Source organism: Lissotriton helveticus, chromosome 8, assembly GCF_964261635.1.
Source record: "Lissotriton helveticus chromosome 8, aLisHel1.1, whole genome shotgun sequence".
NCBI lineage: Eukaryota > Metazoa > Chordata > Amphibia > Caudata > Salamandridae > Lissotriton > Lissotriton helveticus.
The window spans coordinates 1,452,628,183-1,452,643,805 of NC_136069.1; the positions used below are offsets into that span (position 1 = coordinate 1,452,628,183).

General features: G+C 44.2%; 1 protein-coding gene across 2 annotated transcripts in view; it reads left to right on the forward strand.

Annotated features, from left to right (window-relative positions):
- USP16 (ubiquitin specific peptidase 16) overlaps positions 1-14,937 on the forward strand; it is a 385,832-nt gene extending 370,895 nt beyond the window's left edge. For both annotated transcript variants that reach the window (XM_078658388.1, XM_078658387.1), the window contains exon 18: positions 14,576-14,937. In XM_078658388.1, coding sequence (XP_078514514.1) covers positions 14,576-14,700 — 125 coding nt within the window. In that variant the 3' untranslated portion in view covers positions 14,701-14,937. The remainder of the gene's footprint in view (positions 1-14,575) is intronic.
- Positions 14,938-15,623: the final 686 nt, after the last annotated feature.

Consider the following 15,623-nt stretch of genomic DNA (forward strand, 5'->3'; position numbering starts at 1 on the left):
TATGTGTAATATCAGGTATACCTTTGTAACATCACCCCACCCGGCAACAAACACTAGTCCGCTAGCCCGCAGCGCAAGCACACAGGGGCCTTCACCTACACCCATAAAAGCCAATCCACAAAGTACAATTCCCGTTCAGGTCACATCTGCTAAAAGGAAACACGACGGGGTTGAAGTCACTGGGTCCCAAACCAAAACATTAAAATTACAGAATGCATCTCCAAATATAAACCTGTCTGTTATCACTGCTTTGTCAACCCCAGAGGTGGGTAAAAAACTATACGATCCAGCATCCTCTTCCCAATTGGCTTTACTGCCATTGATCGAACAAATGATCAAAACCATTATCCATCCCCTAATCGATAAAATTAACACCTTGGGGGATAGACTGACGGGGATTGAGGAAACTGTTAAATCCAATCTGGCACAATCTTCCCATACTGTAACATCTAACTGTTCGCTCCATGCTGCTCTTCCCAATACGCCCAAACAAACCATGCAAAACAAAGCTCCCCCCAACTCAAGTATCAGGCCCTACCTCTGTGCCTCCATATGTTCCTAAGGCACCACCCATACCTGTTATAGATCGCAATGTTGCCCCCAGATTAGAATGTATTAAGATTACCTGTATTAATCTTCCCCCAGAGGCCGCTCCATTTGTGTCCATCCTCTCGGGGGTCCCTCCACTGAAACATGGAAAATCTGAGAGACCCACCGACCTGCTAAACAAAGTCAAGTTTTGGCTATCGAAAAATAGACCCTTACCCCATGACCTTGATGGCAGGATAATCAGCGCGAGGAGAGTGGGCTGGCTGGGCCCCCTTCGAAAAGATATTAGTGGCGACTTGGTTCTAATTAGATTTAGGAGCAGACAAGTTGTTCCCTATCTCCAGTCATGGCAGCCCCAAGAAGGTGATGGCCCCATAACAACCTGGGATTTACACGATTTTTATCCAAGCAACTTGTATATCCCCCCCCCCGGAAACAAAACGTCGAGTATAATACTGAGCTGGGTCATAGAATTTGCTTACCAATTGAGCGTAGCATCCCTGCTTTTAATCGATTTGTTTTACCGCAAAGCAATTTTAAGTATAGCAACTTCTTTCAATTGAACCCTTTGAGGTTACACAAGAACTGTTAATATTAGGCTTGTGAATACCAGGTAATCTATTTAGATAATCATAATTGGAGGGTTAACAAATCCTATTAACTTGTAGATAATATGTTGCTTTTTAAATGTATGTTGCTTGTTAAATTATGATTGTAATTTTAAAAAATTGTATGCTTTTATGGTTTTTAAACAAAAATCGAATAAAGCAATTTTTGATTTGATTTTACAGCAAATAGTGCTGTATTCCATGGTTACTTGAGTTTGATGAAGGAGCACAGTATCTGCTTCTTATGCATTCTGTGATATAGTAATTGGAGGTCACTGAGTTTTCTCATTGTCGTAGACGTAAGATCAAAGCTGTGAAGAGACTTTGAGAAATAGATGTCGGTCATAGACCCACATGTGGTATGTCTTTGGTGCCTGGGTTCTTGTCACAATTGCAAGTCATGCAACAAGTGTGCCCTCATGCAACCCAGGCAATCCAAGACCGTCAGGCTAAACCCTACATTGCCAAATACAAGAAAAAGGCACTGTCTAAGCATAGGTCCTGCTCAAAGTCACAATACCTGTTTTTGACCCTGTCCTGAGGTCCCTTTGTGACAAATCAGCTTTCAGCACAAGGTCTGACTGGGACAACTAGAGATCTGGTACAGATTTCATTAGCAATGCTAAGATCCACACCAGTTCCTGTAACACCAGTGCTGATATAGACTCCACTAGTACTCATACATAACCCAGTGCCAATGTTGGCTCAAGCAGTGTTGCTCTAGGAAATATCAAAAGCATAAGCATTTGTCATACAGCCCAACTCTAATGTGAGATCTTGGCTTTCCAGCAACTCTCAGCAGAGGCTCCACTCTTTTTTTGGCTCTGATTTTGACCCCATACAAGAGATCCATATTGTCCCTCAGGACACTGATGATGATGATGATTGATGATGATGATGATGATGAGGAGGAGGAGGAGGAGGAAGAAGGAGATGGATTACTCTCCTCTTATACTGATGATGCATTATATCTAGGTCTGCAGAATGCAAGTGGGCAAGGTACTTCCAGTGAAACGGAGCTTAATGCACCACATGGGCCACTGGCATGAGAACAAAAGGCTTGTTTGCTGTGGTGTTTTAGACGACAGCTGAGGTATCTGCAGTTGCTTTGCATTGAGATGAAAACAAACATGTTGGCACAAATTCTTCAGTCATAACTCACCTTCTGAGCGCATTTGTTAGCATTTAATAATGCTTGCACCGTTGCCTTGATAGTTAAATGCCTCAGTCCATGTTAATGCATACCTGGTTCTTGTATCTTCTCGTATTAAACACCATTTTCCTTGTTGCAGTAGTCCTATTCGCAAACTTCAGACACTTTCAGGGCAACCGCTCTGTACCACGTTTTTCCCATGCAAGTTGGTGTTGAGAACTCTTGACAAAAGTCGTGATTAAATACCACATTGGCCAATCCATCACTCTGCCCCTGTTCTTACCTCTCCCTCACCCCTCGAAAAAGGCGTTTATTGACTGGACCTTAAAAGAGCTTCTTTTATTCTGATCATACCATGGACCGTCAAGTGGACAATCAACTTTTTGTGGGGTTCTCTGGAGCAAAGAAAGGGAAAGCTATACAGAAGAGGATTTCGTCGAGGTGGGGAGGCTTCTGCATTAAGGTCTGCTATGCACTGGCCAAGAAGCAGCCCCCAGAATGTCTGAAGTCCCATTCCACCAGGGCTATGGCAGCTACTACTGAATTGGCTCATGGATTGCCTGTCCTTGGCATCTGCCAGACTTCAATGTGGACAACAATGCATAAGTGCACAAAGCATTACTTCTGGGACAACCAAGTCTGGGGAAAGGACATTTCACCTGCTCATTCCTGCAAGTTGTTTTGCTCTGAGTCCACTCCATAGACTCACCACCTAGGAAGGTACAGCTTTGGTATCTAGTATATGTTGAGGAATCTGTGGTTAGAAGTATTCATCAGAAGAACAAGTTAAGTACCTTCAGTAATGCTCTTTCTGGTAGACATACTATCTAACCACAGAGTCCTCACTTCCCTCCCACCTCCTCGTTCTATTGAACAGCCTCTTTTTATCATCCCAAAAAGTCACAAGTTATTATTCAGCATACTGGTATCAATAGTTGTTCACGTTGTTCGTCTGGGGGAACAGAAAGGAAAAAGGCAGGAATATGATATCCTCATGGGGTGGTGCTTACATGCATCTCTGCTTTGTCACACCCGAGGCAGCACACTAGTTTAAAAAGTTTACGGATGCAGCCTGGGGAGTATTCCAAGGTGAGCAATCTGTGGTTAGATAAAGTATCCACCAGAAAAAGCATTGCTGGAGGTAAGGAACTTGTTCAACTAGGGATTAAATCAAGTTAAGCAAATTAATAGGTGTCTTGACAGTTGGTTACTGTTTTTGAGTTTACCAAATCCGATCTAGAAAATTAAAAAACAAGGTATCTGAATGGATATTGGAATTTTTCATTCCCTTGGTCCAATGCGCATCCAAGGCCTCAAGTAGGCTCAATGTGCCCGAGTGATCCGATTGGCTGTTTGCATTACAAATAAAACTTACTGTTAAGAACTAAGCATCCCTTTACTCCAGTGATGTTGTGAGAAGTTCCTAAAACCGAAGGAAAGTCCTAGAGTTTCATTGTAGCTTTCTAAAATTATTCATTTACTTACATTTTACAAGATCAGTTTTTGCTTGTGAGTCATGAAAAAAAGAGGACATCTGGAGAATGCGGTGGACACATGGGTTGCGTGATAAAAGCTTTCAGAGTTTGATGTGCATTGCGGACGGAAGTGCAATGTTGTTTTTTTGGCATGTGAACTTGTGTAAGCCAGACACAGTATAGCTAAAATCCACGCACAGATGGATTGGGTGGGGCGTGAGCTAGACCTATCCACACAGATCCAGCTGTGCATGGCTAAAACCCAGGCAGATCTTCTTTGGGTGGGGATAGGGCTGGTGCAGGGATTAGCTAAAGGTGTTGGCGCATGCAGCTACTTTGAATGGGATGGGGTTGGTTCCCCAAATGTTCAGAGTAAGCTTGCTTTTCCTCATGATAATAGATGTTTGTATATAAAATGCTTACATATTCTTTGAAAGCATCACAATTCAAGTGGTGTTATAGTTGCCATGTAGAATTTAAAATCCGCTATGTTAAGCTTCACACACTGTTGATAAAGGCCACCCCGCGAACTCCCATCGGCCCTTCTCAAGACCTAGAACATGGCAACAGTGATGACCTCTCCAATGACATCGATGACAAGGGTATTGTCTGATGTAGAGTGTGTGCATGAGAAGAAGAGCACAAGAGATGGTTAAATGCCACACTCTATTCATCAGAGGAACAGAACTTAACCCAACGCCACATGCAGTTGATGCTGGAAGAAAGGGATCAAACCAGTAGAAGTTTCACAGTCACTCACCTCCGCTCTGCGCCGTGCTCATCACCGAGCTGGATTACCGATAAACAGATGAACCACTATCTGGCTGCAGGCAGAATTATGGAGAGATGAAGGAGACTGGGCTAATCACAAAAAGAACGCAAAGAACCCAAGGAAATCGAGGCGACACCGAGAAATGCGAGGTTCGACAAATCATTCCTGGACATTGGTGGTTTCACAGACCCAACGGAGCCCAGAAGCATCGGTGCGTGACAGCCTGCTCCACACGCTGGGAATCTCTCGCTCGGCTTCTGCTGTCAGCCTCTGGGGGAAGGCTCTGCTCTGGATGCTGGCTGGGGTTGCTTAGCAACGGGGATAACCGAGGGAGACCACAGAGATCATCGTACAGAGGCCATGGCAGCGCAAGGAGGTCGCGGTAGGACGCGCTTAAACACGCTGTGTGGTACCCGCAAAGAGAGCGACCCTAAGACTGAGGTGGAAGCTAAGAAGGCAGACACTCGCACCGGTAAGGGGGCCAAGCAGGAGTGAGTTAAAGAAAAAACAGAGGATCCCAAAAGTACTAAAATGACTGAACTGAAAGGTATGCTGCTGGAGGGCCCTGGAGAGAAAAAACAAGTTGCAATAACTAGCATGTTTCCCCTTATTGTGGCAATAAAGAGCTGGGGGCACTGGGGGCTCTACAAAAGGACAAAAATGTGGCTGGTCAGGAAGCAAAAATCACAGAAAATCCCCAGAGCTCCCCCCTTCATCAGAACACGTGGAGGAGGGGAGGCCATCCTGGGGATCGTGTGATGAGAACACAGTGCTAGATTCAACGGAGGAGCCTTGTAGAGACCCCCAAAGAGAGGAGAATACTGAAGGGGATATCCGGGAAAAGGGCAGTACCCCTACAACAATCGGAAAGGCAGAGGAAGGGGGAACTGTGCCTGAACAGTCACAACAAATATCTAATGATGAAGGGGCTATCCGGAAAAAGAGCTATGAGGCGGGATATCTTTCCCCAGACCTCATGGAGAAATTCTATTCCCTGAATGAAGAATCAGCTGAGTCAGAGACTGGACTCTCCAGCAGTAGTGAAGGGGCGGAATGTGAGTATACATCCACGAGTAACTACAGCCAGCAAGAGGAAAAGAGAATCCAGAAAAGAACAAAACGGGGGTCGGAAGGGAAGAGGAACAGACATAAAAAAAACTAGACGAAGAAGAGAACTTGGAAGGGAGTATTCAGCAACTCAACTGCTATTCCCCAACAGCCCGAAAGGAGCAGGAAAGCTGGCAAAAGAACATCAAGTTAGCCAGGGTGCGCAGAAAACCCATGATGAAACTGCAGAACCTTCTTTATCAATGTTCTTTCAGTCCCTGAGGTCTTTTCAGGATGAGATTAAGATCGAAAATCGCCAAGCACGCCTTGCCTCTAAGAAACTGCAAGGCACTATGCGCAGAGATTGCAGATAGGCTGGGCATGGTGGAAAAACGCTCAGTGGATTTAGAAAACACGGTGGATACATTGAAGGAACAGGCATCCTCACAAGACAGTATGCTAAAAGATGTAATGTGGAAGCTGGAGGAAGCAGAAAACCGCCAACGTCGAAATAATGTGAGACTGCTGGGAATTCCTGAAAATATCAAAGGGAAGGATATCAGGGAATTCACAATAAACCTACTGAAAAACTCTCTACCAGATCTGGCACACTGGGCCCTGCGAATGCACAAGGGTATCCACATGTGATTTTAATATACTTCGGGAACTTTTAACTTCGGCAGGCCGTTTATGATCTGGCTAGACCCAACATGAAGAGAAAGGGGGAAAACTTTTCTTATTTCGCCTAACCAGACTTTGCACACGCCACCGTTAGACGAGATCATAACAGGGGGAAAGAAATCTATTGAGACTAAATGAGCCAATCAGCCCTCGTTAAAAGTACCAGAAGACAGAGAGTGGGATAGTAAAGGGGGGTTGACGAAGATACTGTGAAGGGGGAAAACATCTCCTGGGTTCCCTTTTTCTTTTTGAGTGGTACTGGAAGTGAAATGTAGATATAGCGCCAAGACGCCGCGGCATTCGAGCGCTTTATAAGTACTTCAGTCAGTCAGATATGTAGCAAAATGCGATTTCTTTTTCCATACACACTAGGATGGGCTTTTCTTCTCTATCTTCCGCTTTGTTTTCTCTTTTTTTTTATATATATAAGATTGAGCACAAGGTAAGGCAGCGGGGGGGGGAGGGAGTGCGGGTGTGGACAACCCAGACACTATCACACAGGCTCAGGATTGAGCCTGATTGCCCTAAGAGGGGTGGGGGACGAGGGGGGGAGGCTGCAAGCAGGGTGGCAGGGGGGTGGGGAAATGGGACCACAGGCACACAACAGGTATAAGACATGCAATCAGGATAGATACATCATGGCGCATCAAACAGATCAAAGGTCACGGGCGGTATGAGTGGTATGAAGGGATGGTACGATCAAGGGAGGGGGAGATATAACCCGAAATGGCTAAACAAAAAATTCTGTCTATCAATATATGTGGCCTTAATGACCCGAAAAAAAGGCAAAGAGTGGCGGTGGGATTAAGAGCAACGGGCTAATATCATATGTCTCCAAGAGACACATAGGGAGGGATCGCAACAACATCTTCCTAAAACCCTAGGGTATTGACTGATTATAGCCACAACGTAGGCGACGAAGACAAGGGGGTGGCCATCCTGGCAATGGGAGGGGGAATACAATTTGTTAGATCAGCAGCCGATGGGCAATCACGGAATGCCAGTATAATAACGGAAAAAACTAACTATGTTCTATATACGGTAACGTCACAGATGATCCGGATGTATTGGAATTTATCACTAATGAACTGGTTCACTGGCCACTCCCGTTGATTGTATGTGGCAACTTTAATTTGAACTTGTCGTGTGATTGGTCATTAAAGTCTGGATCTGTATATAAAGGGAAAAACCCAAGGTATATCGTGCCCTTAAAGAATTGTGCATCACACACGGTCTGAGGGATTGCTGGCAGGCTTAACACCCTAAAGATCCAGGCTATAAGTTCTTCTCCAACCCACATGCCAAACTCGCTAGATTAGACTATGCATTTGTAACTAGTGCTATGATCTCAAGCTGCATAATAGATAGATCACCACGGTTCCTTTCGGATCATAATCCTCTAATTATGAGTATTGACAGTGGAAGAATGAATGATGACCAGAATATTTGAACCTTCGAGAGGGCCCTGCTGCTAAATAAAGAGTACTGTCAACATATAGACACATGGATACCTGAATTCTTAGAGGATAACCTGGATCGTACCTCAATAAAGAGTGTTTGGGACACTCTTAAGGTAGGAATAAGAGGAGAAACTTTACAGTTTTCGTTAAAATCTAAAAAAGAGGCTAAACTAAAAATGGGGACATTGCAAAATAAGCTGGCTGTAGTGGAGGAGGGATTGATAAGGGTGGTACAAGAAGGCCAGCATATCGAGGGGCCACTAAGAGTGGTGGCAGTTGCTAAAAACAACATCATCGATATCTTCACAGAAAAGGCGATGTGCAAGGCTATAATGAATAGGGAGAATACGTACGAGTTGAGTGAACAAGTGGGGCATCAATTGGCGGTACACACTAGGCAACAAAATACGGCTAATATGATTAAGGAGATTAAAGATCCAAAATACGGCCTTAGAAATGACCCTAAAGAGATAAGAGCCGCATTTCAAAGATACTACCAAGAACTATATGAAGAAACCAGTGTACAACAATATATGAGATTGAGGAATATCTAGATCAGACTCTAACCTTAAAGCTGCCACAGGAGGATCAAGAAAGCTTGGATGAAACACCACAGTGGGAGGAAATCTTACGGTCAATAAATAGTTTAGCCAAAGGGAAGGCAGCTGGGTTGGATGGCATACCAGCAGAGTTCTATGCTAAATTCTATAAACCAATAAAGGGGATTTTAAGTGACCTATTCGTACATGTCTTTCAGGGAGGGTACCCTCCGTGGTCGTGGACTCTAGCTAAAATTGTAGTTTTAAAAAAAAAGAAAAAGAAAGATGTCGCAGAACTTGGATCCTATCGTCCTATCACCCTAATAAATGTGATTCCAAAATATATGCGAAGTTGCTAGCCAGCCGACCAGCGCCAATCACTCACAAAATTGTATCAGGCCGCCAGCATGGGTTCAGCCCGGGAAGATCTACCACTGACCACGTACCGAGTGTGATTACACTTTTTGACATTACCGAGATGGCGGGAGACCCTTTGGCACTCATATTATTAGATGCGGAGAAAGCCTTTGACAGGGTCTCCTGGCCATATCTATGGACAGCAATGTGAAAGAGTGGTATAGGGGAACAGTTCATCAGAGCTATTCGAATGTTATACACATGTCCTGAAGCAGTAGTAATGGTGAGTGGGGCAGTATCAGGAAAAATAGACGTAACCAGAGGAACAGGACAGGGATGCCCATGCTCCCCTCTACTATTTGCAATTTTTATTGACCCTTTTATCCGCAGACTTGAAAATAATCAGGCAATCCCACCAATAAAGTCCCAAAACGGCGACACAAAGACCTTAGCTTACCCGGATGATCTCGCACTGGTCACAAGCGACCTAGGCGCAGCAATAAAAGTGATGGAAGAGAAGGCTAAAAACTTTGGGAAGGTATCTGGGTATAAGTTGAACCAGGATAAAACCCAGATAGTCCTCAATAACAAACTTACGAGTAGGGATGATCGGGTAGTAGAGAGTGCCACCTATCTGGGTGTTAACATAACTGCCAATCTGGATAACATAGTGAAGGTTAATCTGAACTCGCTAATACAACAAACTGAAAAAGATCTCAACAGACTAAACAACCTACATCTAACTATTGAAGGTAGATGCAATGTGATAAAAATGCTTTTTCTCCCAAAATGTTTCTTTTTTTAGGACAATTTGTTTAGAGTTCACGCCACAACTGTTCAAAGACATAGATAACATGTTCTCTCGAATTATTTGGGGATATAAAAGACCTCGTAGGGCGCTTAGAAACATCTCTCTCCTGAAAGATAGAGGCGACCTCGCCCTACCTAATCTTAAAGTGCATTGGTGGGCTACGATCTTGAAATACTGCAATGTGTTATTGACACCAAATGAGAATGATAGGTCAAATAGGGATATACCAACACCACAAGAACTTATCCTAGGCAATGAAGCTAGTGAGTATCTATGGCGACATACATATAACTGCTACTTTAAAAGAGTACGCTTCAAAACCCTGGCAGGCATACATATAGCCTGGACTAAATGTGCGCAAACTCGTGGGAATTGGGAGGTTTTCTTACTACACCCCTCTATCCAAAAATAATAATCTCCCGGAGATATTCAATGACGTGTGTATGAATAAATGGTTAAATGAAGGGATCACTCAATTTGGCTGTTTCTATTCTTCGCTGGGTCTTAACCCCTTCGGGGCTGATGACGAGCTCAGCTCGTCATGAGCGTAACCTGCCGTGCGAGCTGAGCTCGTCATGTAACGCGGTAATTTTAAAATTGTCGCGTACAGCGGGAAAAGCCGCCGCAGCGATGCGGTTAAATCATTTGAAGATCTAAGAAATGAGTATACGCTAGATCATAGAGACTTCTTTAAATTCCTCCAAGTCAGAGATTTTTTAACAAAGAAAGGGGGCGGCCAATCTAAATTTCAGAGAATTCAGACCATCGAAATAATAAAACATAAAGCAGTAAAGATTGGCGCAATCTATGATAGCTTGGTCACCATACTCCCTGATGATATGAATAAATGTGTCATGAAATGGTAGGACAAACTGGGGACGACGGTAGAGTCATGTCTGAGATCTTATGAACTATCTCAATCTACATTAATGTCTGCTAGATTACAAGCCCAATATTATAAAACGTTTTTTCAACTATATTACACACCAAATAGGATAGCCAAATGGTGATCTGGTAAAGGTACAGAATGCCTGCAGTGTGCTTTGTACGAGGCCCATATTGTACGTATATTTGCAACATGTAATGCATTACAAGATCTGATCTGGGACATCTCTGGCTTTTTATCCGAAATTTTTATTGTAAGAATTGAAATCACAACATGTGAAATAATGTTAGGTATAGATGGAGATATTCGACCAAATATTATGCCAGGGTTGATATTTATTGCAAAAAACACAGTTGATGGACAGAATGTAGAACAATGTCATACATTCACCCCAGTACAAGGATCTGGGCCTAAATCCATCGTTTTTTTGCACTCCACACCACCCTGGGTTAGACACTGGCTATATGCAAATCAGCTCTGACCCTGTGCCCCATGGGAACAGTCCAGTCCGAACTACCAAGCCATGTCTTTCCCAGACCGGAATCAAGCATCCAAGGACCGGTTTCTGGCTATCAGCCTTCATCAGCCTGGATAGCTTGACTCCAGTGGTGTGGAGAGCCTGGGACTCGCGTCTGAGCATACCCAGCCCACTCAGGGTGAAAATTGCAAAAAACACAGTTGATGGACAGAATGTAGAACAATGTCATACATTCACCCCAGTACAAGGATCTGGGCCTAAATCCATCGTTTTTTTGCACTCCACACCACCCTGGGTTAGACACTGGCTATGTGCAAATCAGCTCTGACCCTGTGCCTCATGGGAACAGTCCAGTCCGAACTACCAAGCCATGTCTTTCCCAGACCGGAATCAAGCATCCAAGGACCGGTTTCTGGCTATCAGCCTTCATCAGCCTGGATAGCTTGACTCCAGTGGTGTGGAGAGCCTGGGACTCACGTCTGAGCATACCCAGCCCACACGGGGTGAAAATTGCAAAAAACACAGTTGATGGACAGAATGTAGAACAATGTCATACATTCACCCCAGTGCAAGGATCTGGGCCTAAATCCATCGTTTTTTTGCGCTCCACACCACCCTGGGTTAGACACTGGCTATATGCAAATCAGCTCTGACCCTGTGCCTCATGGGAACAGTCCAGTCCGAACTACCAAGCCATGTCTTTCCCAGACCGGAATCAAGCATCCAAGGATCGGTTTCTGGCTATTAACCTTCATCAGCCTGGATAGCTTGACTCCACTGGTGTGGAGAGCCTGGGACTCACGTCTGAGCATACCCAGCCCACTCGGGGTGAAAATTGCAAAAAACACAGTTGATGGACAGAATGTAGATCAATGTCATACATTCACCCCAGTACAAGGATCTGGGCCTAAATCCATCGTTTTTTTGCACTCCACACCACCCTGGGTTAGACACTGGCTATATGCAAATCAGCTCTGACCCTGTGCCAAATGGGAACAGTCCAGTCCGAACTACCAAGCCATGTCTTTCCCAGACCGGAATCAAGCATCCAAGGACCGGTTTCTGGCCATCAGCCTGGATAGCTTGACTCCAGTGGTGTGGAGAGCCTGGGACTCACGTCTGAGCATACCCAGCCCACTCGGGGTGAAAATTGCAAAAAACACAGTTGATGGACAGAATGTAGAACAATGTCATACATTCACCCCAGTACAAGGATCTGGGCCTAAATCCATCGTTTTTTTGCACTCCACACCACCCTGTGTTAGACACTGGCTATATGCAAACCAGCTCTGACCCTGTGCCTCATGGGAACAGTCCAGTCCGAACTACCAAGCCATGTCTTTCCCAGACCGGAATCAAGCATCCAAGGACCAGTTTCTGGCTATCAGCCTTCATCAGCCTGGATAGCTTGACTTCAGTGGTGTGGAGAGCCTGGGACTCACGTCTGAGCATACCCAGCCCACTCGGGGTGAAAATTGCAAAAAACACAGTTGATGGACAGAATGTAGAACAATGTCATACATTCACCCCAGTACAAGGATCTGGGCCTAAATCCATCGTTTTTTTGCACTCCACACCACCCTGGGTTAGACACTGGCTATATGCAAATCAGCTCTGACCATGTGCCTCATGGGAACAGTCCAGTCCGAACTACCAAGCCATGTCTTTCCCAGACCGGAATCAAGCATCCAAGGACCGGTTTCTGGCTATCAGCCTTCATCAGCCTGGATAGCTTGACTCCAGTGGTGTGGAGAGCCTGGGACTCACGTCTGAGCATACCCAGCCCACTCGGGGTGAAAATTGCAAAAAACACAGTTGATGGACAGAATGTAGAACAATGTCATACATTCACCCCAGTACAAGGATCTGGGCCTAAATCCATCGTTTTTTTGCACTCCACACCACCCTGGGTTAGACACTGGCTATATGCAAATCAGCTCTGACCCTGTGCCTCATGGGAACAGTCCAGTCCGAACTACCAAGCCATGTCTTTCCCTGGGAATTTTTGCAGGGTTGATATTTATATCAATGGCAGTACTTAGAATATGTCTGGCCTCTGCATGGCTGGATTCAAACCCATTGGTATCCCAACAATGGCAGGCGCAACTGCTAGCTTCATACAGCCTAGAGGTAGCTATCTATAGAAGGAAGGGGCGCAGCAAAAGGAAAAAGGGGCTGAAAATCTGGGACCCACTGTGGCAGTGGATGCAAAGCCTAGAGTCTCGAGACTAGAGTCCAATCGTACAATTATAAAATATAATTGGAAAGGCTTTGACTATACTATGGCGAAATGTCTTGTATAAAGCGAGTCATATATGTGCTACAACATACATATTTGAGTTTCAAAATATATTATAATGCTCATGATATTATAAATATACCTGATCTTATGTAAATATTGAGTAAGACAATACCGGGGGGGGGGGAGGGGGGAGTTTCTTTATGAAAAATGCAACAATATAGATTATTTTTTTTTTTTAAATGGTAAGTCTGGAGAGCCCCAACCCACAACTTTCCTCTACAACCTTCACCCAGCTCTCATTCCTCTGAAAGCTGCTTAGCACAGCTTTGGCCATGTGTGGCTTCTTGGAATGTAACATTTCTTGGACAGTTGACCTAGCCCTGCACTTACCCCCAGTACAATGAGACCCACTGCACACAGTCTTTGACAATGGGCAGCATGGGTTTAGTGCAAGGCCTAGCTTTCAGCCATGCACATTAGGCTCTTGGTGTGGGCCAGGACCTGCACTCGCACTGAATTTTTTTTCAAGCTATCTGTACATGGCTTTTGACTCTGCAAAGCTGCTCTAGACGCAGGGTCTGGCTGTAGCCGCGACGCACAGCCTTCGGGCGTGCATAGCGGGCTCTTGGCAAAAGTCCATATGCCACTGAGCCTGCTGAGCTTGGCCTTCTATGCTGCAAATTGAGCTCTAGGTACAGAACGTAGCCCGCTGTCAGCCTCTGCCCTTCTAGGCACATTGCACACACCCTTCCACCATATCTGGGCCCTATGCCAGCACCCACCCTGCAGCCAGGCTGTTTTGCATGCAGCTTTTGCCCATGTGAAGCCTGCTCTTTGCACAAACCCCATCATCTAATTACGCTGCGCATGGGCTTTGGCTGTACTCACCTTGCTATGCGAGTTTGGCTAGCCTTAATCCAGACCCGATGCCAATAAACAAGCTTTACACAGGCAAAGGCGGAGCACAGCAGACTCTTGACTGTACCAGCCCTCATGCCATTAAGCTTGTCGCGAGTTCCGGGTGGCTTTGCACAGTGCCCTCTTTGTGTAGGACTCTGACTAGGCCTTTACCATCCCGTTTGCCACCACACCGACTGGACTCAGTATTCGACAGTGCACAGAAAGCTATAGGAGAGTACCTTGTCATCTGCATACAGTCTGAGTGTGCATGCATAATGAATCACTTTATGAATTATCCTTTTATTTGTTTTTATTAAGTTTGCAGATTCTAATCCGGCTCCGTGAACTTGGGCTCCACTTACCATTTAGTAAAAGAAGTGATTGCCTGTATATCAATGCATCGTTTTCTGAGGTTACTGTGCGAATGCCGTCTCAGATGGTGTGTAGAAGGGCAAAATTGATGTTCAAGTAGTACACTGGCTGCTAACAAAAGTATCTAAGCTCTTCCAAGGGCTCTTACCAGGAAATGAGTTGTTTTATATTGTGCTAGATCAAATGATTGAAATATACGAGAAACACAGTATGTTGTATTTCATTGCAGATTTTTTTTCTTACAGTTATGGAGACTGAACCAACAAAAGGAAGATGGTATCACATTAGTGACACTCATGTGCAAGATGTGCCTCTAAGCAGTGTGCTGAATTCACAAGCCTATCTCCTCTTCTATGAAAGAATACTGTAGTGGTTGCCTTAAAATAAATTGCTTTATGAACTGTTTTCTTCAATAGTTGTTCGATATGCATCAAAAAGAAAAAGTTTTAGAGCGCAAGACTTTTTCATTGAAACTGACCTAAAGATCTATATATCAGACGAAAGTTCTTTAAATTATGGTGAAATTAACAGGATTATAAAAAATAATCATGTCTGTTATCATTTTATATTATTTGTTAAACTAGATTATTAAATACAATATCTTTGATTCCCTTCAGTTGTTTCCTTCTATTTATAATTGTCGCTTTCAATTAAGTGTATGATTTCTTTTTTTTAGGTTAATCAGTATCCATACCAGAAACATTAGTATACAGAAATTGTTCATTTAAAATGGTGGGATGATTTTCATTAACATTTCCCAACAAACCTAATGTGTTCAAAAGGTTCAAAATTGTTATCTGGATTGAACATATTTGGTGATATCATTTCTTTCGGTAGATTTCTGTAATGGACGACTATCTGGTATTTAAAGCAATTTTAATAAATTGACAAGTTGAGAAGCAAACATGTTCTGTATAGCTATCAACGAGGTTAACTTAGAGAAAAAGTGTGAGAATACTTGCAAAGCACATAGACATTTTCAGTTAGAATTGCTATAGCTATAAATGTATTTCTTCTGTGAGTAATCTTCAATTGAGGACGAAAGGACTTTTCTTTAGCAGCACATTTTGGTGTTAATGCATAAAAGGTCAGTGCCAGAGTAGCCCATCTTTCAATAAAGGTTGAGATGCTTGTAACATACATGAAAATCAGTTTGGGGGCTTGGGGGGGAGGGGGTGGGGGGGGTTCTACCGAGACAACCCAAATGCAATTGGGGTGGGCTTAGGAAAAAGTATCCGGAGAGGAGAAAAAGCAGGTAATATGACAGCTTCTAAACCCTAGGTGGTCTTCAGT